Source organism: Kwoniella dendrophila, chromosome 8 (genome assembly GCF_036810415.1).
Source record: "Kwoniella dendrophila CBS 6074 chromosome 8, complete sequence".
Classification (NCBI taxonomy): Eukaryota; Fungi; Basidiomycota; class Tremellomycetes; order Tremellales; family Cryptococcaceae; genus Kwoniella; species Kwoniella dendrophila.
Window position 1 is genome coordinate 711,452 of NC_089483.1, and position 27,952 is coordinate 739,403.

A 27,952-nucleotide genomic window follows, 5' to 3' on the forward strand; every position below is an offset into this window, starting at 1 on the left:
TCAATTGACAGCTTCTTGCTATACATATGATAATAAAAGGATGCTACGTGCTCATTTATGCTCTCCTGGACGTCTTACTAGATAGAAGATTAATACATGTTGCTTGCTACAGAAAAACGCTGGAATTTCCGTCGGAATGTACTTGATAAGAGATTTACGTCATCATGTTACATACTATAACTAGGTACTAGCAAGCACCCAAGTTATCTCTGCTGTCCGTTACATCTGCACACATTTTCTCATCCTCTACAACATCCATCACTCTAATTCTGATACTCTTGACCCAGTACAAATAATCGCCTTGTTACGTCTATATAAGATATAATTCACATCGTCAACAGTCATGTCCGGCCATCAAGCTATTTCTCCAGCTGAGACAGTATGGAATACACCTGACCTACGAGAAGAAATATTCTTCTTTTGCAAAAAGAATGAACAAATAAAATTGATGCGAGTATCTAAAGACCTATTTGTGATTATGGCAGCAAAAGTGTATGAATCTATCGATCGATAGAATTATAGTTTATATCTGTATAGTGGACATGTTCGTAATAAAGTGAGTGTTTCTCATTAAACATCGATTTTTCAATCCTGTCAAGCCAATAACAGATCAGGCATTGAAGATCAAAAGCTTATGAGGTGATTCAATTTCACCAATAATCTAGAGACGTCTTAAGATATATCGAAATTCAATAAAATCAGTAGAATTTCCAGTGTATTTCTTACCATCGAAAGTACCAGCTCCATATAAATGGCCGAAGATATTAGAAAAATATCCAAATGCTACTAAAATATCACATGATCCTACTAGAATATCACGGATTGAAGCAGGTGATGTACATACATTACATAGAGAGAGATATTTGACTGTTTCAGGATTAGAAAGATGGAGATATACATATGAATATGTAATTACAGATTATTTGGATTGGTCAGAATATAATAATGAAAAAATAATGGGATTAGATACAACAACTAAAGAAATTGATTTAATAAAACATAAACCATATTATATATTTGAAGATTGGAATTTGAAAAAAAGCTTAAAATTGAAAATGATTACAACAAAAGAAGGAAGTTTGAAAGGACAAGTTCAACCTACATCTAATGAACCATTAAAAAGAGCTTTAATTAAAAAAATCAAATCTTTGCCTGAAGAAATTGAATTAATCGAATTAGATTCAGATATAAACACATCTTTATCAACTGATGTTTTATTAGAATCATATCAAGACCTAGTGGAAATGTTATCACCAGGGAAGGAAGTTAAAAAACCTAAAATATTAAGATTGAGATACCCTAATAATAAATTAGCAGATTTATTAAATATAATACCTGAAAGATTGACTTACATCTACAATCGCGCTATGAACTATGAGGAAACGGAGGTTGATTTAAGTCATCTATTACGAACTGTAAATTGGGATAAATTGGTATATCTCGATTATTTGAGCATCTCAGCTAGAAGAGATCTTCCAGCTACTACCTCATCAGTATCAGAATCTTCAAGAACAACAGAAGCAGCGGAGTCAGATTCGAATAATGAACATGTCGATATCAATGAAATCAATTTCAGTAAAGATACTGTAGCTAGAAACTTGCCTTTACCACATCTTAAAGTTATTGAAATTGACATTCATTATCCTCAAGGAACCGAATTGACTTGTGAACAATTTCAAGTGGAAGAGAAATGGGTAAAAAATATTGCGAAATTATTTAGACAACTTATGCCTAAATATGATAGACAGCCAACCATTCGATTTTCCATTCATGGTTTTTCAAAGTCAAGTGAAATTTCTGAAGATCATTCTTCTAGGTTGAAAAGCGGATACAGGGATGTATTCGGTACGAGATAGATTCTGATGTGGATATATTGACATTCGCGGTTCGCCAAAGAGAAGGCTGTGTATAGTATGGGTTGCACCGACCATCAGAGTGATCAATGATCAGTGCAGAACGCACACACCCATACTCACACAGGGGTGGAGTATTTTTTACTCGTGTTTGTTTTTTTCACATCTCATTCAGCAACATTTTGTTCCTTTTTACATTTTATTGCAACACCATATATCAAAAACAACAATCACCCAAAATTTATCTCATCAGCTCATAAATAAACACATATTGCCATCATCAATACAGGATTTCATCATTTACACTCTCGCTATCGATTTGGATCTCATAAATTGAAACACTGTCTGACTGTCACGCCAATCCAGCCCTACACAACATTTTATCAGCCCAACAACGAGTCTGGGCAATCCCAAAAGTAACGACTGAAATACTTCTTCATCTGCCTCCAAAAGATATTTATACGCTTCTCACGGTTAACCACTTTTTCTTCGAACTGGCTGTCGAAAAATTGTACCGCGAAATTAAGCATTCTGTATATTTAGGTTCACTTCGAAAATGGAAAGACAGTGTGAGTAGTCAAGATATACATAATCTCCGTCTTAGGTCTGCTCACTGACAAGTGGATTTGACCAATATATATAATACAGTGTCGAATGCAGCTTTATTGTGAGGCCGTTCGACGCCTGATCCTGGATCGGTCTGGTAGACCACTGAGTACATCATCTTTCCCTGACTTCAGAGACACCTTACCACTGGAGGAACTCCCCCGATTTTTCCATACCTTCCCAAAAGCTACCTCTATCTTTAGACCATCAATTGAGAGTGATAAAACCTTATACCGAACGTTAGAGGATCAAGAGGAAATTTTCACGTTGGAATACGTCATCAATGTCACTGTGACTGTGCGAAATTCGCTCTGCATCGAAGATCCTCTCGATCTGCCGGACGGCTGGAAGTATCGTCGCCTTCTACATCTAGAATACATTGGCGCATGGAATCTTACAGAAGTTCAATATGATAAATTTGTTGAAGATTCTTTAGCGGAAATCTCTAGACATGAATTTATCGTGTTCGATAGTTTTACCGTGGATGATAATTTCAAGCTAGAGACGCTTTCACGTCATTTGGGCAACCTGCACCGGCACGGCTCGAGAATCCACATCACCAGTTTGTCGATGGATTCAAGTAGTCAAGCAGTTCCGAGTTGTATCAAAGATCTCTCCAGTGTCCTAAAATACGTCTCTATAAATTCTATCGAGGATTACAGGAACACACAGAGCGATATCCTGGAAGTGATGTCAAAATTGCCTTGGTCTGATTTAGTGGAACTTCAATCGTTGTATCTTGCAATTCATCGTAAACCTGGATCTTCGATATCGGAGTCGGTAATTACCTCCTCAACACCTTCACTCACACCATTACCAATCGCCCCTGCCTTACCTGGACAAGGGCTTACTGAACTACTTATAATATTAGTTTATCCATATAATCCATTTCTCATTCATAATCCGGATATACCTCAAATCGAGGAAGAAACGATACGTGATGTCGCTAGATACCTTATACCACTTATTGACACCTTCAAACTTCCAAAGCATATGTGTCTGTCAGATCATTGGCTTTTAGTGCTTATGGATCAGGATGATACAACAGAGGAAGCACCCTTCGAAAAAGATTTTAGGGACATATTTGACCAAGAAATCCAAAGGTATATTGGTGAATATCCGGAAGATATTAGACATGGAAGAAATGGTCTAAGAAGATAGATAGTGAAGACGAATCAGATGAAGATTATTAGATTCTTGACCTGAAGTTTATCTTGGCTACAATTACAGTATCTTAGGAATGTCTACTATTTCTAATATGCATCTTTTGATGTTTAAATTCGTTAATGTCGATTACTGCTGGAATTGAAGCGCATGTGCGTAATGGCGTTATTTCATCAGATAGTTGTGACTTAGATACGCTATTTACATAAAAGGGATAAATGCGTCGGAAAGGCAGGTCATCCAAAGAAAACATTCATAAATTTTATGTATCTCATGTACCTCCATGACCAGGTAATTTACCTCCCCATTGATCTCTATCCCTGCCTCCATCCTCCTTTTTCAAAACCTGTTGCTTGACTACCTGTTCGCTCGTTGCACCTCCTGGAGCTTGATCTAAGCTTGTTTTGTTCTCAGTTGCTCTGTTCGATGGCGAATTTGACGTTCGAGACCGACTTTGACTTATTTCTTCCTGCCACCAATTCTGCCATTCTGGTGAAATTGATATACGCTGTGTGGAAGGTTCAGATAGCATTTCAAGGGTTCTTGACATTTTACGCAGCTGTGAGTGAATTCATATCACATAAATGAGCCAAATAGTTCGTAAAATCTCTCAAGGATATAGGACATATAGGGCAGGAGATGGTGAAAGAAGAAGTCTCCTTCTGAGCACCTACTTGATGTTCAATAGCTGTATAATCTCTCTGTCTTAATTTTGGGTTACGAAAATTATATCGTAAATGTAGGAGAAAGTTTGCTCTTGCTTCCTGTCCATGTAAGTTTCAGTAAGCTGGGCAGATCTCATGAGAGCACCAGTCACTTAGCTTACAGCTGGTTTGGACATAGCATTTCGTACTCCCCTATGAACGAAAACACCGAATTATGAGAAAAGATGTTCATCACAGAAAGGCAAGGTTTCGGACTTACTGTCGGTACAGATTGATCACATCTTGTTGTAATCCTGATCTTGTCATCATGAACGATTCCTTTCTTGTATATCTGAAGGCAAAGAAGTTTCTTGATGAAGATGCACGAATTGATATAGATAGCTCATTGTCGTTTTTGAGGAATGTGAACTGTCTATGGTCTTCGTCATGATCACTGAAAGTGGAGGTTGATCGGGTACAGTGATAGCTTATTGTGGTAGCCCATTTATAAGCCACGTTACCGCTTACACCTCGCTCATCATCAGCGAGAGACGCGGGGTCATCGTTCATTGATTGTTAGATTGTTAGCATGTCATTGTTGAATTCGCTTTCGCGGCCTTATATATACACAAACAGCAGATATTCTTCTCATAAAGCTGGGATTATACTTACGCTTCAACGGTATCAACAGCGAATTATACAATTTAGAAAAGGAATATCAACAAAATGAACTCGGTCTTAACGCAATTACAACCACATCAATCTCGATTAGAGGAATATGATGAATTGGAACATACAGATGCTGCTGCTTGGGGAAGTATGGCAGGTTTCGGTAATTTATCAAGAACAGGTGGTGTACAAGGAATGAGTGTACCTAGAGTATCTGATGTAAGTGATTCAAATTTCTCTTACGGATCGTTCTTGTCTCACAAATTGTCTGGGTACCAAGATCACTGTGTAAACCTATATGTTTTGTGATCTAAGGACGTATATAGTATAGAATCAGAGAGCTGATATCACGATATGACTTGTGATCATATAGCCAACAGCATTTTTAGATTTGCATACAGATAACATGTCATCTAATCCAGAAGCTAAAATTAAGATAGCACATGGTACAACAACATTAGCATTCAAATTTCAAGGTGGTGTGATTGTAGCTGTAGATTCAAGAGCTACAGCAGGTAGTTATGTGGGTGAGTATACTGGTTTTTATATATCAATCAATTTCAGCTAGCTCCCAGATCCTGGGGTGATAATGTAGCTGATATTCATTATCTCACTCTTTATAGCCTCTGGAACAGTAAAAAAAGTTATTGAAATCAATAAATTCTTACTTGGTACTATGGCTGGTGGTGCTGCTGATTGTCAATATTGGTGAGTTTGTGTAACCAATACAGGCATTTTGTATCTCTTTTCTTAGATGAATATCCCTTATCTTACTACAATTCGTCTGCTCTGATAATATTATCTCCTGACCAAGCTTATTAATATAACTTTGAACATTTAGGGAAACATATCTCGGTATGCAATGTCGATTATACGAATTACGAAATAAAGAAAGAATCTCCGTAGCTGCTGCATCAAAAATATTGTCAAATATCGTATATCAATATAAAGGTATGGGTTTGAGTATGGTGAGTTTTGACTTACTTATGTATTTACCTTAACACATCAGCAGATAGTGTTGTGTAACTGTAAAGCATGTTGTGGAACACATTAATGACTTGTCCATTATTTTGACTTCTTAGGGTACCATGGTTTGTGGATGGGATAAAACCGGACCTCAAATCTTTTACGTAGATGATGATGGACAAAGATTAAAAGGAAACTTGTTCTCAGTTGGTTCAGGTAGTACTTTCGCATATGGTGTACTTGATCAAGTGAGCTATACAACATTTTCAGCTTTGTTTATCGGACTATCCCCGGGGAGCCTAAGCTGATCGAGTTCCATGTTTTAGGGATACCGATGGGATTTGACAGATGAAGAGGCACAAGAGTTAGGCAGAAGATCAATCATTGCAGCAGGTCACAGAGATGCTTATTCAGGTAACACATGTAATTTGTATCACGTAAAACAAGAAGGTTGGGACTTCATTGGTAAGTTGTTCCCCCCCTTCAAACATTTATTCTTAAGTCACAAGTTTATTTACTGATTATGCTGATTCATAGGTAATTACGATGTTAACGAATTATGGTATGAATATGAGAACAAGAAGAAGGCAGATAGAGAAATTGCTACAGCTTCTGCTGCTGCAGCAGCTTCACCGATGGCTGTAGAACAATAGATATAGTCCGTTTTTAGGAGAGATCCGAGAACATGTAATGCATAATGTATACAGTAGACATCGTGTTAATTGAGGTTTGCCACAGTATAAGCGGAGATAGCGGTGATTGCCGAACTTGTGTTAGTTTTATCATATCGATTAAATCGCCACCGTATGCCGGACTGAATTTACATTTCTTGATATTTGGACTGTTATTGCGATCGTTACGATTACATTGATATCGTTTTCTTTTATCCTGTAACTACTTTCAGAGACGCTTTGCAGGCTTCTCTTGGACTGCTGAGAAGATTGTTCGGCCTGTTGGTCAAAAGAATCCCCTTTTGTTGGAATAAACACAAGACTGTAGATCAGTTTATTCAATATGGCATGTCCATGTTCATCCTTAGTTTGTCTCTCTTCATTATCAAGCTAATATTGTCTTTTCTCTTTTATAGGGTGTTCCAGCTTTATTCAGATGGTTATCTAAAAAATATCCAAAGATTGTAAATAAAGTTATTGAAGATACACCAAAAAGAGTTAGAGTAGATAGTGGTGAAATTGAAGAAATACCTGTTCAATATGATTCACCTAATCCTAATGGTTTCGAGGTTGATAACCTTTATCGTGAGTATAATATTCAATTTATCTCAGACAAGTACTCGGATAGTAACGCATATACTGATGAGTTTGAAACCTTTATGTGTATAGTCGATATGAATGGTATTGTACATCCATGTACACATCCAGAAGGTAAACCTGCACCTGAAACTGAAGCTGAAATGATGGTTGAGATTTTCAATTATACTGAAAGAGTTGTTAATATGACTAGACCTAGAAAAGTTCTCATGATGGCTATCGGTGAGTTGGAAGTTCTGCACCTTAATTTGATATACGTAATGCAGCTACACACAATATTGGTAGCTGACTGTATAATGTTCGCCTGTTTTAGATGGTGTCGCACCTCGAGCGAAAATGAATCAGCAGCGGTCCAGACGTTTTAGAGCTGCCCAAGAAGCTGCAGATAAAGCTGAAGAGAAAAGAGAAGCTATAAAAATGTTTGAAGCTATGGGTCATACTGTTTCGGAAGAAACGCAGAATCAGAAGCACTGGGATACAAATGCTATCACTCCTGGTAAGCTCCCTTGATGCACATATGGAGTTTAGTCTATAGCATCGGAAGTTGTGAAATATATGAGTCATCATGCTAATATGTATGCTCATTCAGGTACACCTTTCATGGACTTGTTATCGATCTCATTGAAGTATTGGGTTTCACATAAACTATCAACTGATCCAGGATGGAAAAACTTGAAGGTTATTTTATCGGATTCGAGTGTACCTGGTGAAGGAGAACATAAGATTATGGATTGGATCAGACGACAACGTTCACATCCAACATGGGACGCCAATACGTCACATGTAATATATGGTTTAGATGCAGATTTGATCATGCTTTCGTTAGCTACTCATGAACCCCATTTCAGAGTTTTAAGAGAAGACGTTTTCGCTCAAGGTAGTAAAGGTCCTCAACCATGTAAAAATTGCGGTCAATCTGGTCATCTGACTTCCAACTGTATAAGTGAGTACTTCCTGCCATATCCATATTAGCTTCTTTGTTTGTTTCCACATAATAGCTAAAATTTTTTTCTGGTTTTCCAGGTGAGAAGAAAGCTAAAGATCCAAAAGTAGTCGAAGTTGCTAAACCAGTCGATCCAAAACCATTCATATTTTTAGATGTATCATGTCTAAGAGAATATTTAGCTGTTGAATTGAATTTACCTGGTGTACCGTTCAAATTTGATTTAGAATTGGCTATAGATGATTGGATTTTTATGATCTTCTTTGTCGGAAACGATTTTTTACCACATTTACCAAGTTTAGAAATCCGTGAGGGTGCTATTGATGTTCTATTAAAAATATGGAGAGCTGAATTACCTAGAATGGGTGGTTATCTTACAAATCATGGTAAAGTTAATTTGGATCGTGCTCAGATTATTTTGGAAGGTTTAGCTAAAAATGAAGATGAGATTTTCCAAAAGAGAAAAGAAGACGAAGAAAGACAAGAACATCATCAGAAAAAGAGAAGAATAGATGATCATCGTAGACAGAATGAAGCTAAAGGTAAAGGTGCAACAGGTGATGCACAACATACTAGATTCGATTCATCACCGAAAAAAGGAACAATGCAGCTGAATGGTCAAGATTACGTAGCTGTACAACCTTCGGCAACAGCTAGAGGGGGTGCACTACATCCTTCTTTACCTACGCGGCCAGGATTCGACCTCGTACCTAAAACCGAAGCCAAAGAAGATCCAGCAGATGCGGTCAAGAAAGCTATGTCAAATACCGCTTCAAATTCTGATATAGTGAAGAATAGAAGAGCAATAAGAATGGCGAATTTGAACGCTGCTGAAGCTTTGAAAGCTGAATTATTAGGTGAAAGTAGCGAAGACAAAGAAATTAACACAGTCACCGTTGAAAATACCGAAGACGAAGAAAAGGAACAACTACCTGCCGAGGAAGCTAAAAATATACTGGAAAAACAAGGTGAAGATGAAGGTGTTGATGAGGAAATCATTGAGCCTGCTTTGAAAGACGATGAAGATGAAGGTGAAGCTCCAATAGGCGATGAGACCATTGAATTGGATCAAAATGAAGCTCAAGAATCCCCAGCACGACCAAATAAGAGAAAGAGAGATAGAGGAGACGGTGAAAATGACGAAGAAAATGACGATGAAGATAATGGATCTTCATCCTCAAGTAGTTCAGATGATGATGACGATGCTCCACCTAATCCTGAAGCTGATCAACCTATACCAAAGAAAAAACTGAAAGTCAATCCTGATGGTACAGTAGATGGATATGAAGATGATGTGAAATTATGGGAACCTGGATATAGAGAAAGGTATTACGAGAAGAAATTCGGTGTTTCTTTATCAGATACTGAATTTATCGAAAAGTAAGCTATATGTCAGACGAGATTTTCAATGAGAGTTTCAGCTAATCTCACCTATCTTGCGTAGTATAACGAAATCATACATGGAAGGATTATGTTGGGTATTGGAATACTACTACCAAGGTGTACCTGCTTGGGATTGGTATTATCCATATCATTATGCTCCGTTCGCTCAGGATTTCAAAGATATTGGTAAATTCGATATCCAATTTAAACTTAGTCAACCTTTTAAACCATTCGCACAGTTGTTAGGTGTATTCCCAGCTGCAAGGTATGTATTTCCTCAGATATGTGCTCTTGGGGCATTCTACTGACATTAATGTTTCCATACACAGTCGAATACATCTGCCACCAGCTTTACAGACGTTGATGACTGAAGATGATTCACCTATCATTGATTTCTATCCATCCGACTTTGAAATCGATATGAATGGTAAAAAGATGGCTTGGCAAGGTGTTGCCTTGTTACCATTCATTGATCAAGATAGATTATTATCCGCTTTAGCAAGTAAAGAAGATGAAATGACAGATGATGAGAAAGCAAGAAATACTTGGGGTGATAGTGTCATGTTCGTATCGAATCATCAAGATTACGGATTAAGTGAAGCTTGTTCGAATCTGTACGGGCTCAAAGGCTCAGAAAAGGTGAGTTTGGCATTTTGATCGTGCCGTTATCGTTTTACTGACATGTCAAATAATCCTTTTTCCAGCCCGTACCACTTAATCCCAGAGAATCAGGAGGAGCTACCGGATCAATAGCGAAAGATCCTAATTGTATACTACCGGGATCTACTTTCGGTACACCTATACCGGAAATCGAAGAATGCCCAGATCTTGATATTAACGATGCCGTGTCGGTGCTATACTATTTCCCTAAACAAGCTCATCCACATCGTTCGATCATTTTACCTCAATACAAACCTGGAGCATCTAGATTGACTGAAAGTGATAAAGATTGGGTAAGAAGAAACGGTAATGGGGGAGGTGGAGGACATCATAGAAAAGGTCCAAGACATAGTAATGACAATAGAACCGGTGGACCTGGAATGGCTAGAGGTAGTTATCATCAAACTCCACAACCACCAAGAACGTCAAATGGTTATCCAGCTCCTTCCCACAATGTAGGTGGTTATGGTTCTGGTGGATATAATGGTCCTCCTCCACCTAGACCTGTACAAGCTTACGGTGCTCCTCAATCAGCCTATGGTGGCGGAGGTGGTGGGTATGGAGGATATGGAGGATATGGAGGCGCAGCAACTCCTGCTGCTGGAGGCTATGGAGGTTACGGCGGTTATGGCGGCGCTGCTGCTCCAAGCCCTTATTCAGCTCCTCAAGGTGGTTATGGTGGATATGGAGGAGGTTCAGCTTATAGTGAGTTCTTTATTCCATCACTTCCAATTCAATTACTGATCGTCATGTTTTTTGACTGCACAAAGGCGCATATAACCCACCTCCACCACCACGTAATCCTAATCCATATGCAGCACCACCACCAAATCCATATGGCGGTGTTCCACCCAGACCAGCTTATGGCGCACCCCCAGCTCAAGGAGGATACGGCGGCGCAGGAAGAGGTGGATATAATCCATATGGAGGACAGAGCGGTGCATATCAACCTAGAAATAATGGTGGAGGAGGTGGAGGTGGAAGAGGTGGTAGAAGGTATTAAATGCATATGCGGAGGGCAAGTTCATTTGTAGTTGCAACCAGAGAAAGTGATGTCTTGGTAAGGTAAAGACTATACCACTTACGGTTCCAGAGGAAATGGATGGGTAGAGTGAATTGGCAGTATCTTGTATTTATCTTTGCATGGACAAATAATATTGAATAGCTATTTTGGTTGTCTTACATCTGAGCTCGATCAGACAAAAAACATATGAACGGATTCACACGCAGAGGAATGAAATGCCTTTAATAGATCTCATTGTCCTAGTTCCCGTTGAATTGATCTGATCATATAAGTTGATGACTGAACAATCATATCCAATTAACCAATACTACTATACCACAATATGGAGATCGGTTTCTACGGCATCATATCATAGATAGATTGATGTTATTATCAACAGAGCTGAATGTTTCCTTGGAGGGAATCAATCGACTTGATATTTTCACACTGTGCACTTGAGTCGATCGCAAATATTGAGGTGACTTATACCATTTTCCCTTATTTCGTCTATTCTAATCTAATAAAAACATGGTTGAAATTTTCATTTATGCCATACTTTAATTGTACCATCTAATGAGGAAGTTATCATTTCTTTACCTCTTGGATTGATTTCTATTGATGTTATTGATTTTTTATGTATTTGTTTAGGATGATCAGCTAATAGTTTGCCCTGTTGACATGAGATTAGCTTAGGAAGTATCACCGTAATATATGACTTCGAACTGATCTTATTCTGACTCACATCTAAAACATTCCATGCGCATAAACCACCATCCTTATCACCTGATAAAATATAACTTTCACCATAACCCCAACTAATACCACTTCTGTTGTTGGTATTAATCTCATTACCTTTAAAAGTTTGTAAACATGAACCATCTTTTCTATCAAATATTCTTAATTTATTTTCATCCAAATTATTTTTTTGATTTTTTTTTGATGATGAAATTAAAATAGATTCTTCTGGATTTATTTTTGATAATTTTAATGATAAAATAGATTCACCAATATAATCTTCAGTTAATAAACCAAATTTTAAATCATATGTACGTAAATATCCATCATTTGATCCTGTTATGATTTGTGATGAATTTTCAGGTAATATCATTGATGTTATAGTTGATTTAGCTTCTTTCAGTGTTTGTAATGGATCTCTTGATGATGTTCTATCATAGTATCATAGTAACGATAAATTGAATTATTAGTCAACATCTTAATCTCAATTGTAAGATTACGATGCACATGAATATATATATAAAAATTGAAAATCAGGATAATTTGTAATTCTCACCTCATATCCCATAACATTACTTTAGCATCAAATCCAGCTATATACAAAAAGATCAGATTTCAGATTTAAAGATCAATATTAATATTTGCCAAATTAGTTTTGAAAGCCATAATAAGGACAGAAATCGAACTTACCACTAGCTAATACTTGTGAATCAGGACTAAATGCTACAGCATTGATTTTACCGAAATGACCTTGCATTCTTCTTACAACAGAACCTGTTGGTACATCCCATAAGAATACTGTACGATCTCCTCCACATGATGCGAATTTTGCATTATCGTGTGTGCTATAAAGTAAAGATTGAATATCATGTCAATGCATGAGCTTTTGAAAACAGGTTGAAAAAAAATATTGGTAAGATGTTTTCATACTTGAGTGTAGAACATTTCACTTACATATCCAAAGCTAATACTTCTTGAGCATGTCCATTATAACATTTTATTTCTTTACCTAAAGATGGATTCCATAATCTTATACTTCTATCTGTTGAGCCTGATAACAAATATTTCGCACCATGATTATATTTTATCACATTGACTGGACCAGTATGTGAATCTAAGCTGTATCAAAAGGGAGTTAGTATATATACATTGCTTAGATCTAGTATTTTGAGAATAAGAAACGTACGTTTGTACAAGCCTTGAAGGATATGATGTATCTGTCGGTGCTACTTCCCCCTCAGCACCTCGATGAGGGACCATTTTCAGTGAAAGTAGACCTTTTCGGTTTTATGTATTTGTGAATTCGGGTCCTTCTGCCAGAATGAACAAATAAATGCAAATGTCAACATGTCAATCTCTTTGTAGTTAGCAGTACTCGTACATACACCTTCAGGAGATAAAGCGGAGAGGTCCGAGCTGTAAGTCAAACTGGTAGGTTGGTTCCTGTATCATGCATACCTTCTATTTCTCTGGTTTCATGAATGACTAAAAGTTATCGTCAACCTGGCCCCTGACGCGTCAATGCATGATGATGTGTATGATTGTGTGCAGAGTTATATGGAAATATTATTACAAGTGTTACTCGTAATCTCTGAAACTTGATTTTTCATAACTTGTATCAATCGATAACACAAAGGGGTCAAAGCTCAACTTCTATAACACGCTAGAGAAACATTACCCCTTTTTACCTTTCAATGTGTAAAGTGTAGCATACATCGCATACATCTCACTGCACTCTTTACTGGATTTCCTCATTCCTCTCATGTTGTACCCAATCAACACATGATACCCTTCCCATCTAATACAATTCAAATCAACTTCATTAGCTGTTCAATAGCCCTTGGTCGTGCTTATCCAATTACAAGTTCAAAGTGTGTACTGTAGATCTGCAAATAGATACATGATAGACAATAACAATAATAATGCCGGTTAGACGAAGTGGTTCAGCAACTTCACCACATCATTCATTTAGTTCACCAACAGGATTTTTTCGATCAAATAATACTTCATCGTCACATAACATTCCAAGTCAAGTTGGAAGAGAAAGCTCGGAACTTAATCCTTCATCGTTATATGCTACAAATTCTTTAAATGAAAGTAGTAGTACGATCATGAGACCTGACAATAGTAGTGCAGAGCAGAAAGTTATCAATTCTCTTGTAGGAAGGATAGTTAACAAGGTGTGTAAACATTGTAGCAGTCTCTATACCGTGCGATGTACTGAAAATCTCCTTGATTATAATCAATAGCTACCATGTAATTCTGGAATGCGTTTAGCTATAATGGAGGTAGATCCAGGTATTCAAGCTACTATCAATCCTCTACTTCAGCTATCAAGATCTCGATTACCCATGATAGTGCAGAGCTTGATGGTAGCTTTGGAAAATCTGTCGAAGGTAAGACTCATCCTCCATTTTCCCGCTTCATTGTAGTAGTTTCCATATAAATGTAGAAGGACACCTAATCAATCGAACTCATCCCCTAACAAACAGTATACAAGCTCATCATCCCTCAATGACGCACCCCTTGATACCCTGCACTCTCAGCTATACCTGCTACACATCTTGAACTTGTGTCTTTCCACTGCATGGCGAGAACAAGCTCTCTCCTCACAACCTACTTTAGTGGAATTACCTCGTTGTTGGCCAGATCCTCAACCCCTTGAAGATAACTTAGCAAGGTATGGTCTCAGCATTATACTTTTATACGTTAGAATGGTATCTTCCGAGTCCAGCATATACGATAGATCAAGTCCTTCGACAAACAGTAAAGACACAAAAGGGACGGGCACTTCGTCTTCTACTTCATCAAGATCGATATCGCCAAGTAGTTCCTCTTATACACTAGGAACGAGATTCATTCAAGAGCATTCTTACCCATCTTCATCGTCATCTTCCTCTTCGTCTAGCTCCTTACAGTATAAATCGCATATGAAACCTAAAATGCTTTCGGCTACTTGTCCTACAACAACTGCAACTATAGCTCAAATGACGAAATATATCTCTAAAGTCATCTTCCATTTCTCAGCATCGAATTGGAATCTAGTTCTTTCACGTATAAAAAGTAAAATCGGTTATCTACAAACTACCATCGAAGAATCGGCAGATGTGACTGAAATCAGACTATTAGAATGGGCCAATCTGACTAAATCAAGACTTATTCAAGTCATACAGGAGATCTCTTCAACTTTCCTACATGTTAGAAGACCTGCTCAAATATGCATAGCTTATGCTCTAACTAGTGGCATTTGGAATTGGATCGAGGTGCATCCGATAGAATATGAATCTTTCATTACTGCCAATAGAAAGCTGGAAGGTGGAATAGAGAAATTATGGGATTCAGCATGGTCACTTACAGATGCGGGATATACCTCTGCCAACGCTGCACGAGTCAAAGCCTTCTATCCATTATTAGGTATGGTATTAGTTTTAATGCCGGATACATTTGCTCGATTGGTAACAAGTGAATTATCAAGGAGAACTTCACCTTCTAGTCAAGCTGCATATATAGATAAGATCAAAAAGGGTGCAGGTTCACCCAAAAGCATAGAAACTTCTGCTCTAGTGTACACGGATATATTTAAAGCAGGAATGTTGATCTCACCGAAACATGAGGATACAGGAGTCAGGACTCTTTGTCTTGATAATTACAATGATTTGAAGGTATGTACTCACGTTTCGACATTGTATCGCTATATCCCGCTCACGAAAGTTTACAGCATATACTATTCAACTCTCCTTTGTCAGCTGATATACACAATAAGGATATCCTCGTGCAAGCCTTAGTCGTATTGTATAGAGCAGATCCAGAAACGATAGGTTCTTCGCTTTTCCCAAAGCTTTTGACCAGTTCTGTCGAGTCTAACAAGTTGGTAGCTGTAAAAGCCTGTATCATTATAGCTGTAGAAGGTCAAAGGTTACCTTGGTTCTCGCCTTTAATAAATTTACAACGAATAGTCGCTCCATCATTACGAGCTATTCTGAAGGTGCGTATCTTGATTTCCGGCATCCATATCGAACACTGCTAATATGATTCACAGAACTATGCTCAGACTCTTTCCTTGCGTCGACGTGCGGCTCCTGATTTACCTTCAGAACAAATGGAAACTATCACGGAAATCCTTACTCTATATAACATCGATCCAGAATTTGCTTTTTGTGGTTGTACATCTGATCAGTCTTCATCCCTAAGCGATAGTCTTAACCATTTCTTATTGGCCCTATCATCCTTGACAGTACTTCCCAGCCCGGATCTTTTGACTCCTATGGCCTCAAAAACAGCTTGTACCCTTATCGAAGAGCTTCGAAAGAGGGTTTTAGCAGACAAAGATATAGAAAATTTAGCAGCTGGAGCTGGAGGAGCTATGTGAGTCTCATGATATAGGAAAACAGAAGTGTAGTTGACAAGTCTCTAAAATAGTTGGCAGATTCTGATTGATACGGGTCGGCAGACTTTGTTCGCTTTCCACAACTCCGATTCGGATGACGTGGCGACCGCCATGACTTCTCTAAGAGAGTATAGCAAAGTCATCCTGCGTTTAGCTGAAGATCGCCCATCAGTAAGCGATTACGTTCTTTGCACTGTTGTTTGGTATGATAAGCTGATACCCTTGAATACAGGTCCTATTCCCCTCCTCTGTTGCTCAGTCAGCTGCACTAGTAATCTCCGTCGCTAGTCTTACAGCTTGTGCTGGTCCAGATAACGAACAAATCGCACTTACACTACCCGCTCTATCGGTCTTAGGCAAACTTGCAAAGATGGCGCAGATATCTGCCACAGGGCAGCTGGTAGATGGGACGAATGGTCTACACCCTGACAAAAGAGCAAATGCATTTGATGCTCTAGCTAGTCTTCCAACTGCAATTGGTGAGTTGAGTCATTGTTACTAATCAGCTCATGGGATTTCCGGCTTACAAGTATCTATAGGCCGTCAACAGCAACAAAGACAGATCAGACGAACTCTTCGACCATTAGCGTTTCCTGCCGCCTTTACCATTGGAACATGGATAGGTATAGCTGCTGTGGCGCAGAAATTGACCGCTAAGATCATTGCCGCTGAAGCCGACACGACGATATCCACACGTGACGTCCGAAGAAGAGCCTTGACAGCTGATATCGAGGGTCTATCTGAAGTGAGTATTCCATTCTGTATGGAGGAATTTACCGATGATATCAGACTACAGGCCATAGGGCTGACGTTGTCATGTTGTTTAGGATGAGTCGAAAGAATGGCAAAACTTGGTATTGTGGCTGTGCTCTTGTGCTAATGTAGCCAACACCGACTTAAATCCACCTCCAAGCCTCTGCGACATTCTCGGAAAAGGCATGCTACCGCCAGCTTATGATCAATCAGTTCCTGATCCAAGTGTACCAGTCGAAGCATTCATCAAGCAATGTGTAGATTTAATGATTAGCGGATCTGTCAATGTCAGGGAGACCGTCAAGAATGCTTTGGGATCTGAACTACCGACAAATGCAACTAGAATGATTGTTGGACCAATGATTCAGTAAGTTGCGTTAAAAACTTCCCCTATAAGTGCACAAGACTGATAAACCTCTTGCAGATTGTTATCACATGCCATAAGTCCAGCTGGAGTCAGTATTTCCGAAACATTTACTATCTTTACCGAACAAGCAATTTCAATCCTCAGGCTTTTGATCGATCGTATGGGACCAGGTGATGACGTTCCTCCCACTCAAGTAGATCTAGGAGAAGTATCATATTTATTAGGTCAATACATACATCGATTGGGCAGAGGTGATAATGCTCTTAGGTTGAAAACAAGATATTGCTATCTGGTAGAAGCAGGTCTCAAAAAACATGAGTACTGCTGTACATCGATGAATGCAAGAATCAAGAATGGTTTGCTGGACTGGATGAGCGAATGGTCGTCAGAATCTATGAGAGTGAGCTGACTATACAATCGATCTGGTACAATCGTTCGATCTGACTTGTATACTGAATAGGATAACGATATATATGCATCGAGAATAGAAAGTACTAGTAAAGCACAGAGGGAATTGGATCATGCTTGCCTTCGAGCTATGGTCACAATAACCGATGGTTTGGTTCTCATAAATCCAGCAGAAGATACAGATAATTCACAAGGTGTCGTCAAATCTAGACTCTTCTACAAGCATTATGTCGCTTTGGTCAGAACAATCGAGAGGTCTACCTTCGAGGAGGTAAGCAACTTCGTCGCATAAGACTGTATCTGCTCAACAACTGATGCATTCCAAACCTTCTTACTATAGACTGAGTCGGTTGGCTACACATCATCTCTTCATGGGAGCGGTAACAATGGCCAACCTGGATCTAACGATACATCTACATTAGCTATTCTCGCTTTATCGAACCTTCTTTCTGCCAACGTTGATGTTGGTTTAAAGCACTGTCTACCTTTGGGATATCACGAGGATCCAGTCTTGAGAACAGCTTTTATGCAGTTAATCACTAATACCCTACAAAAAGGTACACGGTTTGGTGGTTTCACCAATAACAATAGAATATCTACTTCAACCAAAAATTACATGGATATATTAGCTGGACCAAATCTGGCTATGGCTTTAGCTATGGTCGATGTTTGTCCACAATCTGGTAACGAGGTGGATGAGTTGTCGACTTTATTGTTTAGGATATTCGAAGGTAAAGGTGCTCTGTTAGGGCTCATGAGAGCTCTTATAGAGAGGGAAGTTGCCTTGACTAGTAAGTAAACTGTGACTATCGTTGGGGAAAGTACCAATATGCTCAACCTGATCACGTTCAGATCATGAATCCGAGCTCTTCAGAGCCAATTCCATCACCATGAGAATGTTGACCATTTTTGCGAAAACATATGGCTAGTAAGTCTTTCTGATACTGCTTTTGGCACGACATAAAGGCTAATTGTACTTAGCAACTACGTTCGAGCAACTTTACAACCACTTGTACTTTCGCTCATCGAGAAACCCGCAGAATGCTCCTTCGAGCTCGATCCCAGCAAAGCATCCGGTACAGATGATATAGATAGAAATGCCGATCACTTGCGACTGATGTGTCAAGCTTTATTAGATTTAATTTGTTCATCGACGCCGCGTGTACCACTGTAAGCTGTTTTACTAACGTTTGTTCCCCACATAAACAGCTGATCCGTATACTTCCAGGATGTTCCGTGCATTATGTCATCATATATGGGAGCTAGTAGATGACCGGTTCACAGATTCCAGACATTCAGCCGTCGGATCATTCATCTTCTTACGGTTCTTCTGTCCAGCTATCGTTTCGCCAGAATCAATAGATTTAGATGTTGATCCGGATACTAGAGACACAAGAAGAGCTCTTTTACTAATTACGAAGGTCATCCAAAATTTAGCCAACAATGTCGTTTTCAAAGAACCCCATATGAAGGTATTGAACAGTTTCCTTTCGGATAATATCAGACAAGTCACCAAATTCTTGAGTGATATAGCTGTAAGTGGTTCCATCCGTATATCACCCCTGGTCCTGTCCTGTACAATTCAGCAGATACTGATAATCTATTTTAGATTCGACCTAAGACTGCCGACGTGCAACATGCTACCAAGACTTTTGCGAACGATGCTCAAAAATATCAGGATATTGATGGAGACGACGCGATAATGTGAGCTCAGTAATCTATTCAAAAGAAGTAGCTAATTAAGCTACCAATAGTCAACGATTCGTATTCAAACATAAAGGCAAACTTGAAACTGCTCTTTCGAATATGCCAAGATACTTCCGACATGCTTCATCTACTGACAGATCTGCCAAAACCGATTTAGATGGAAAAGGTGCACTAGAAAATCTGCAAAGGATTATGGACAAATCCGGTCCTCCACCTTCCACGAATGGTTTGAGTGCCTCTAGTAGATCACAAGTCTATGATGAGTAAGTCTAGATATGTACCTTTGTTGTGGGTTATAGCTGTGTAGATTAATAAGTGCATCATAGATTCATGCGACATAATTTGGGAAGAAATACAGATAGTGTAGCAGATGCTTTCTATGAGGGTCCAGCTAGTCAAGTGAGTATCATAGTACATCGAGAATTGTACGATAAAGTGCTCACGAAATCCCAATTAGAATGGACATCGAATTTTCTACTTTATCGTTTCCCGAGTAGCTTTGGTGGATTACGATGTTTTATCATACCATGTGTTCTCGGTGAGCTGCTCGCTACTACGTATATTTCAACCCATGGCTGAACAGCTTGTATAGATCCTCGACAAAATCACCGACTTCTTTGATGTCGTCATCGATTTGACAGACTTCTCTCCTGCCAATGAACTTCCACTTCCATGGCTTAAAAGGGCTATTCAGATGTTCCCGCCTGGTATTTTGCCTAGTATACATGTGAGTCAGCTACAGCGTAGCTCTACAAGTACACGGCGATGGCTGAACTGGATTTCACGCAGACATTGGCCATCTACAATCCAAACTCATACGCTAAGAAACGTATAAGAAGGCTAGTTTCGGAGTTATTAACTATCAGTGAGCTGGTTGTTTGTGCATGATATATACTCACGAAGCTGACTCGTTTCAGCTCCAGCCATCGGAAAGAACGTTATTGCATGCAGCAGTCCGTCCGAACTAGCCGATTCGATCCCTTTCACGAGTTTAGCCTTACCTGAATATACTATGGCTTTGGCATACGAAGCCGATCATGTCTTCACAAATCTACTTTGTATTGCTGACCATGAAATGCAAGTGCCGGTGGTAGTGAAATTGGGTCATGACTCACTCCAGATCGCATCTGTAAGCCACTCTTCCTCTTTTTCGCTTAAGGTACAGTGATCTGATCTTACATAAATAGTGGAAGAAGCAAGAAATACTGTCTGGGATCAAGTCATATGTCATCGATGTAGTCAAACTTCAAGATATTGACGATATCGTTGTTGGAAATGGAGCGCCATCCGATCACTTGGTCATTAAATACGGTCAAAGCGAAACTTTGACTTTTGTGTCTAGACGTAAGTACCAATAATCCCCCCTGCTTTACCACACTGACAATGAACATCAGGTCGTAATGAAATGGCCCAAATCATTCGGGCAGCAAGAGCTAGACTTCGCGAAGGACCTACAAGCGAAAGAGCCCTCAGGCCCAGTGACGTTCCTGCTACACTCCTTAATGTTGCTCTGCTCAACTTATCCTCGAGTGATAGTACACTTCGAAGTGGGGCATATATCCTTCTGAACGAAGTTTGTCAATTCTTCAAATACGATTTGGCTTCACGCGTTTTGACAGTATCCGGTAAGTCCCACGAACCTGAAGATGATTAGAGCAATCAATACTGACAGATCTGGTCATTCAAATAGCCGGATTATCGATACCAAATAACTCTTTAGCATTTGTTGGTAATTTATCAAAAACACTGGCTGCTTCAGTCCCTCATCTTACTCTGGAATTCTTGAAAGAATGGACAATAGGATTCAATAAGGCTGATATAACACTCAAGATTGCTTGTCTACATTACGTTGGTCCGTGGCTGGTCAATCTCGATCAGTTTAGTAAACCCACTAAAGAAGATGGGGTTGAGGGTATGAAACAGGTCAGGGAGATCGTTAGAGATCTAATAGGTATCACTCTCGCAGAACGAAGAGTGAGTTGAATGTTACGCCATGTCTCGTACCTTTCTCAAAAAATATGTGCTGATTACATCGCTGTAGCATATCCATCTCGCAATACAAGATCAAGTATGGACGATCTTAACTCAATCTCACGAAAGTTTAGCGGAAATCGTTATCAGTGAATTGATTAACGCTGCCATTGATGCTGGAATCGGAAGTGATAAAGCAGAATGTGTCGGTGATATACTGGTATCGGTCTCCTCTACCGCTGTCAGAGGTAAAGTGATCGCCAGATTACGGAAGGTATATTGCATCTATTTCTCAGCTACAACACGAGGGCTGACTGTATTGTTCTCTTGATTCAGACACTTGCTCAGACTTATCTCAAACCGTCCGCGCATTTAACAGAAAATGTAGCTTGGCCTGAAATCTGTTCACTATCCCGAATTACCTTATTATTGGGTTTTAATCCCTCCTCTTCACTTGACACACAACTATTCTTACCGGAAATCTTCCACATTATCGCTCTACTTCTAGGTGCCGGACCCGTGTTGATGCGTCAAACGATATTTGGTCTCTTGGTGAATGTGATTCAATCATTAGCTTCGAATCCTACTTCGGGTGATATGGACGCTTCTGCTTTACAACAATTACTAAAACGGGTTCAGCAACCAAATATCATAGCTGCATTTGGTTTAGTACAAGGTCAAGGTACTATCGAATTGTCTGGATTACCTGTAAAGGCTGAAACAGATCAAGAACTGCTAGAAAGAGTTGAGGAAGTATCCCGATTCCTTGGCGAAGTCCTGGCTGCTGGAGCCATCTGCATTGGTAAGTGAGCCTTGCATTCGTATAGTCACACGAACCTGACGATTCAACAGATTGTGCAAACACATGGCGAGCCCGATGGATGGGTTTAGTCGCCGGTACCTGCTTCCAACATAATCCTGCCACTCAACCTCAAGCTTTCACCGTTTTAGGATACCTTGCATCCGACGAAGTCGACGATGATTTAGTATATCAAATACTAGTAGCTATGAACACAACTCTATCACACTTTAAAGAAAGTGATAGCGTACTTCTCATCAGCATGCTGCGATGTTTGAGTGTAATCATCAAAGGTCTTCTACCGGATAGTCGGTATGCTTCAAGCTTATTCTGGTTGGCAGTATCAGTACTTCAACTAGGACATATACCACTCTTTGCACCTGCATTAGAATTAATGAACGCTTCTCTAAGAGCAGTTAGCGAGACTACGACACCACATTCGATATTACGTGGAAACGACTTAATGGATTTCTTATTGGATACAAGAAGAGTTATAACTGAACAAGCTAAAAGATTAGATCAAGTTTCAGGTATAACATTTGAAACTGATATAACTTTTGCTTTAGTTGCAATTGTCTACAAAGGTATTAGACATCCTTCAACAAAAAAACCAACCATTGAAACTCTACTGTTATTATTGAAATTATCAGCTGAACCTGCTAGATCAAATGGAGAAGATGAATTAATGGTTTCATCGGGAAGTATAGCTTATTTCATTGCTTTGTTGTCGACTTCAACTTCTGGTAGTGATGAATTGAAAACGGTATTCCAAGCTGCTGGTTTGGACATCGATGGTAATGACAATAAGCTTGATTTGACAAATATAGCTATCTTTGATATATTATCTATACCGTGAGTGTTTTTCGTTGTTGATCACTGTAATTATGTGGATACAATTTGAGCTAACCAGTCCATGTCCACTATCACAGGGATAATTCTACCGCTTTGTTACTTGTTAGTCTGGTAGTAGCTTTATTAAATGGTTCAGGTGGAACAGACTCAGAAAAAGTAGTCTTGTATAGATTACTCGCTGATGCAAGTGCTGAAATGCCTGAAGTCGTAGCTATGGTGTAAGTAAATGTGATTCAGTCATTCCTACAAAAGCTGATATCAAGTGGGCTCTGCTTAGGTATGACATCTTGATCCCAAAAATAATATCAACTTTAACTACAACATCAAACTTATCAGTTTTACAATCAACTTCAATCATACTGGAAAGAGCTTTATCAGATCCGAATTACTCTTTAACTGTATTACCTAAAACTGAATCTACAACTTCAGTCAATTTATCTAGTCAAAATAATATTAATAATAATAATAAAATTTATACAAATAGTCTATCTTCAAAAACAAGTTTGTCTAATAATGGAAATGGTGGAGGTACAAGAGAACAAGTTTTAGATGATTTAGGTATGAAAGGTTTAAGTGAATTGAATTTCGGTCAAGTCAAACCTGATAAGTGAGTTCATATATTTCATATCTTTCTCTACATAAACCGCATACAACTAAATGAGATGAAGGAGTAACCAATGCTGATGAGTTACTTGGTTTTACTTTTCATTATATAGATTAGCGATGATGGCTAAATGGGTCGCAGGTCTGATTGAAGGATTCACAATCTAGAATAGGATCAATTCCTTATCATATATTCCAACTTGCTTCATTCAAATTTGGTTTTTTGCCCTCTTATAGTAAAAAAATAGATACCCTGCATTTTCAATAAATACGATTTTTATGATTTCCTCCTTAACGAATATAATCTTTATCCAGTATTTCTTTTTCTTTATCATGATTTCAATTTTAAAATATATAATATAATATACTGTAAAAATGCACAAATAATACAATCCCATCTCAGATCATTAGCAGGTCTAATCGCAATGATATTTTCGGATATCTAGTTGAGCTTTGAAGAAACATATTCCTGTCTAAATTGCCTGATATGTATACCATCACTCGCATATTATGAAGAAGAGTTGATGGTGTGCAAAAGGGCAGGAGGACGATATTTGTTTGTGTACTGCTACAAAGCGATGCTATGCTATTGTCCATTTTGGTAATATTCATGAAAGTAAAGACATAATGATATATAATGTAGAATAGACGAAAAGGTGTATTTCACTTTATGGTTTTTTGTTTTTTCGTTTTCGTTTTACTACATAATGTATAAAATGAGATTGTTGAAGGTATAAACACAAATGTAAAATAGATATATGTGAAATTAAAAATATATGAAGACATCATTCATTATTAAATCGTCCCGGAATTCATTATCCTAAAGCTTTCCTCCATCTACCAGACAGATGATTTTCATTCTTATAATTTGGCTGTCTGCGTTATCGTTATATTACCTCATCAATTTCTTAAATATACATCCAACACTAATTGATACTTCAAATCATCAAGATTTCAAAGTTTAAGCCATTACCATCATACCAATAGCTACTAATGTTAAAGCAATAGCAGAAGGTACGAAAGTCCTTGAAGCATCACTTGAAGGTCTACTTGAACCTGATGCGGCAGCTGAACCAGAAGAACCTGAAGCACCTGAACCTGAAGCGGCAGCACCACCTGTTGTGATTGAAGCCAAGGATCCAGTTGCAGTACCAACAGTAGGTTGGAAATATGTTGAACCGCCGTTACCTGCAGATACTTGAGTGGTTGTGGCGTTGGCGGAGGTCTCGACATAAGCTTCTGAAAGTGGTTTACCTAAACATTCAACGATTGATTTCAATTGGAATTTACCTGAAGCGATAGCTTGTGGTAATACGTATCCAACAGCTAAATCTACAGTTTGTTGATATAAATCATGTGCTAATACAATGAAACCATTATCAAGTTTTGGTACATATTCGTTTAAGATTTTATCGAATGTTTGGAATGATGAAGGTCCAGTAGCTGATCCACCTGGAATTCTCCAATCGTTTGTATCAAAGTTGGTATCAGTTACACCTTCTTTGTATGAAGTCCAAATAATAGGAGTTAAACCCATTTGAGCAGCAATAGCTCTAACTCTATCATCGATATCACCATAAGGAGGTCTAAATGTATTTGGAGTGACACCAGTAACATCTTTAATAGCTTTAGCTGTCCAACCTAATTCAGCAACGATTTGTTCATTTGTTTGGGTAGTTAAAGCAGTGTGAGACCAGGTGTGGACGGAGAGTTGATGACCTGCTGCGTATTGTGCTTGAACCATTTCTGGTCTACTAACAACTCTTGAACCGACGACGAAGAAAGTTGATTTGATTTTTTGTTCATTTAGATAATCTAATAATAATGGTGTGAATGGTGAGGGTCCATCATCATATGATAGACCCCAAGTCATTTTATCAGGACATTCGGTGATATCGGTTTCTCTGGTACATCCACCACAAGTCCACCAACATCTTCCATCAGTGATGGCTGAAGGATCGGTAGCACACTGAAAAGAAGAGGATAATCAATGTCAGTCCTTGCTTCTACTTGGACATCTTTTATCTGGTAAAAGATTAATGACAAATTGACAACTTACTTCACCGGTGGTTACATTGTATGTAGGTATTTTGGACATGTCGATTTTACTCAACCATCCTTGAACTTCAGGGGAATCTGTTGGTGGAACGATGTCGAATTTGGGATAGTTGGCGGAAACGATGGAAGCGGTAGGAAGAGCGGGAAGACCAGATGCGGCAGTTGGGGAAGAACCAAGAGCGTAGGTGGAATCAAGGGCAACGGTTGAATCGGTTGGAGCACCTGATGTAAGTTCACTCAAAGCTCTACAAGGGAGGAAATTGGATAAATTAGTAAAAGATCATATGATTGTGGTATGAAATGTGATTTGGCTTCAAAGATATGGAGATCTGAGCGTTATTTGGCACGGTGGCAAAGGGTAAATAAATCAAACTTACGGGATAGAGAATCCACTTGGCGCTGAGATAGTAGCTGTTAAACTGAGAACAGATGGATCTACTTGTGTACCAGTTTGAACCAAAGTTGCACCTGAAGATGGTATCACAGCTGATGTTGTGGCAGCAGCGGCAGCACCTGATGAAGTAGCGGCACCAGCAGCACTGGTAGCGGCTGAAGCGACGCCTGAAGCTGCACTAGATTGAGCGTAAACTCCTGAAGAGAGTAATGACAATAAGATAGCGGTGGTGGTGGCGATTCTTGACATCTTGTCTTGATATCTAAGTTTTATTAAATATTACTATGGGGAAAGAAGGTTGTCGATATATGTTTATTGCTGTATAGCTTGTATGTTAGTCGGTCGTTTAGCGTAAAGAAAGAGAAAGAAAACAAGTCGCGTAGAGTTGAGTTGAGTTGATTGATTCTGTTAAGGTTGATGGTCGATGATCTGTTTTGATCTAGTCAAATAACAAAAGATCAGTTTGCTAAGAGGAGAAATAACAGAAAAGAGATTAAACAGAAGAAATGAATTATAATTGATCAAAGATAGAAAAGATGTAAAAGTGAAAAATCAAGTAAATGTCAAAAAAGCAGTACAAGAATATGCGACCTTGTAAGTTGATAGGATTAAAAAGGGATGAAATAATAGAAGTAAAACGGTCAAAGCACAACAAACAGAAACCGTTTACTTCCTTAGCTTGGCACTAAGGAAAACAACTTCTAAGGTATATATTCCACCCTTTTTGTCCTACTTTTATTCACATAACAACAAGGGCTGTGCAAACAACCTTTAAAAGAAAAGAGGATATGACGTGAAACACGTAAACATAATAGCAATAAACAACAAATAAAATAGATAAAAGCGTCGCGTCTTTCTCTCTTTTCTCTCTCTGTTTGTTCACAAGTTTCGGAATATTACCCTGAATATATATATATATATACCTTGTTACTCTTGTTACAATACGGTCCGGGCGTGCCCGTCAAAGGTAAAATACCTAACAACTAACAAGAGACAAATAGACTGTCTGAACTGATGCACTTACCGTTTTTGATATGTGACAGCACAACCTCGTTATCTTGGCAGGCGGAATGGTGATTAGATTAATATATGTTTTATATTTCGGTCGTTATGACGGTCAAAGCTGTTGGCACCGGTTAAATATTGCGCTTTGATCGCTTGCAAGAAGATACACCTTGTGTTACACTTTATGATACGAAGTGGTAGTGGACTGTTAATAAAGACCGCTCTGGACCACGGATCTTAGTACTGAAATTACTGGTATTCTGAGAGAATCGCTTGTTAGCTTTTATTGAGTGGGATAGACTATCAAAGTCTCTGTGTTGTCTTGTTACAAGGCTGCATACGAGAAAGAAAGCAAATCTAGCGACTTTCTGTTGAACGCACTTGCGAAACCGCATTGACGGTCTATACAAGATTGACATGCTACGACGTAGCTATATCTGCTCATCCCGCAAGCGATAATTGGCAGCCATCAAAGGAGTTTAAGTATACATACGGATAAAGGATCTTCGTTCTTGCAAGTAAAGGTAGTAGATCAATAATATGATATCCCAAAATGATGCAATGAAGCAATGCCTCTTGGTATCAATATCGACAGATGCTAGTAGATGCATAAGATTGTGTAGGTTCTTCGCAGTAAGGTGTCTTGTGTTGATACGCAGTCATAATAAACCTATACTAGCGTTTCAACTAAGTTATATCAAGGGTAAGGAAGGGGGTGATAGCAAACGCGTTAAACCTGTTAGGTCGTGGTTGT

General features: G+C 38.7%; 8 protein-coding genes across 8 annotated transcripts; 5 read left to right on the forward strand and 3 right to left on the reverse strand.

Annotated features, from left to right (window-relative positions):
• Positions 1-343: 343 nt before the first annotated feature.
• Positions 344-1,856, forward strand: L201_006115 (uncharacterized protein; the record flags this gene model as incomplete). The annotated part of the gene is made up of 3 exons (XM_066221840.1): positions 344-492; positions 538-556; positions 666-1,856. 3 exons carry the CDS (start codon positions 344-346, stop codon positions 1,854-1,856), a joined length of 1,359 nt encoding a protein of 452 aa, XP_066077937.1.
• Positions 1,857-3,149: 1,293 nt separating this feature from the next.
• On the forward strand, positions 3,150-3,620 carry L201_006116 (uncharacterized protein; the record flags this gene model as incomplete). Its single annotated transcript, XM_066221841.1, has 1 exon — positions 3,150-3,620. The coding sequence occupies one exon, from the start codon at positions 3,150-3,152 to the stop codon at positions 3,618-3,620; it is 471 nt and encodes a 156-aa protein (XP_066077938.1).
• A 274-nt stretch (positions 3,621-3,894) lies between these two features.
• On the reverse strand, positions 3,895-4,594 carry L201_006117 (uncharacterized protein; the record flags this gene model as incomplete). Its single annotated transcript, XM_066221842.1, has 4 exons — positions 3,895-4,182; positions 4,298-4,387; positions 4,450-4,480; positions 4,548-4,594. The coding sequence occupies 4 exons, from the start codon at positions 4,592-4,594 to the stop codon at positions 3,895-3,897; spliced, it is 456 nt and encodes a 151-aa protein (XP_066077939.1).
• Positions 4,595-4,993: 399 nt separating this feature from the next.
• Positions 4,994-6,555, forward strand: L201_006118 (proteasome subunit beta type-5; the record flags this gene model as incomplete). Its single annotated transcript, XM_066221843.1, has 7 exons — positions 4,994-5,155; positions 5,310-5,463; positions 5,560-5,644; positions 5,778-5,904; positions 6,019-6,150; positions 6,229-6,367; positions 6,440-6,555. The coding sequence occupies 7 exons, from the start codon at positions 4,994-4,996 to the stop codon at positions 6,553-6,555; spliced, it is 915 nt and encodes a 304-aa protein (XP_066077940.1).
• A 361-nt stretch (positions 6,556-6,916) lies between these two features.
• Positions 6,917-11,159, forward strand: L201_006119 (uncharacterized protein; the record flags this gene model as incomplete). Its single annotated transcript, XM_066221844.1, has 10 exons — positions 6,917-6,940; positions 6,990-7,158; positions 7,243-7,392; positions 7,484-7,666; positions 7,760-8,113; positions 8,194-9,493; positions 9,558-9,761; positions 9,826-10,135; positions 10,201-10,861; positions 10,927-11,159. 10 exons carry the CDS (start codon positions 6,917-6,919, stop codon positions 11,157-11,159), a joined length of 3,588 nt encoding a protein of 1,195 aa, XP_066077941.1.
• A 541-nt stretch (positions 11,160-11,700) lies between these two features.
• L201_006120 (uncharacterized protein) lies at positions 11,701-13,154 on the reverse strand (the record flags this gene model as incomplete). Its single annotated transcript, XM_066221845.1, has 6 exons — positions 11,701-11,829; positions 11,902-12,325; positions 12,451-12,487; positions 12,585-12,739; positions 12,849-13,013; positions 13,081-13,154. 6 exons carry the CDS (start codon positions 13,152-13,154, stop codon positions 11,701-11,703), a joined length of 984 nt encoding a protein of 327 aa, XP_066077942.1.
• Positions 13,155-13,816: 662 nt separating this feature from the next.
• Positions 13,817-23,909, forward strand: L201_006121 (uncharacterized protein; the record flags this gene model as incomplete). Its single annotated transcript, XM_066221846.1, has 31 exons — positions 13,817-14,074; positions 14,144-14,290; positions 14,387-15,556; positions 15,613-15,879; positions 15,934-16,259; positions 16,314-16,452; positions 16,514-16,760; positions 16,821-17,026; positions 17,109-17,401; positions 17,459-17,801; positions 17,862-18,080; positions 18,150-18,600; positions 18,662-18,737; positions 18,791-18,979; positions 19,038-19,344; positions 19,419-19,513; positions 19,564-19,779; positions 19,843-19,915; positions 19,974-20,054; positions 20,109-20,243; positions 20,306-20,381; positions 20,434-20,645; positions 20,704-20,860; positions 20,911-21,141; positions 21,207-21,490; positions 21,558-21,761; positions 21,824-22,289; positions 22,340-23,138; positions 23,216-23,356; positions 23,416-23,745; positions 23,855-23,909. 31 exons carry the CDS (start codon positions 13,817-13,819, stop codon positions 23,907-23,909), a joined length of 8,193 nt encoding a protein of 2,730 aa, XP_066077943.1.
• Positions 23,910-24,702: 793 nt separating this feature from the next.
• Positions 24,703-26,442, reverse strand: L201_006122 (uncharacterized protein; the record flags this gene model as incomplete). Its single annotated transcript, XM_066221847.1, has 4 exons — positions 24,703-25,710; positions 25,801-26,044; positions 26,177-26,267; positions 26,313-26,442. The coding sequence occupies 4 exons, from the start codon at positions 26,440-26,442 to the stop codon at positions 24,703-24,705; spliced, it is 1,473 nt and encodes a 490-aa protein (XP_066077944.1).
• Positions 26,443-27,952: the final 1,510 nt, after the last annotated feature.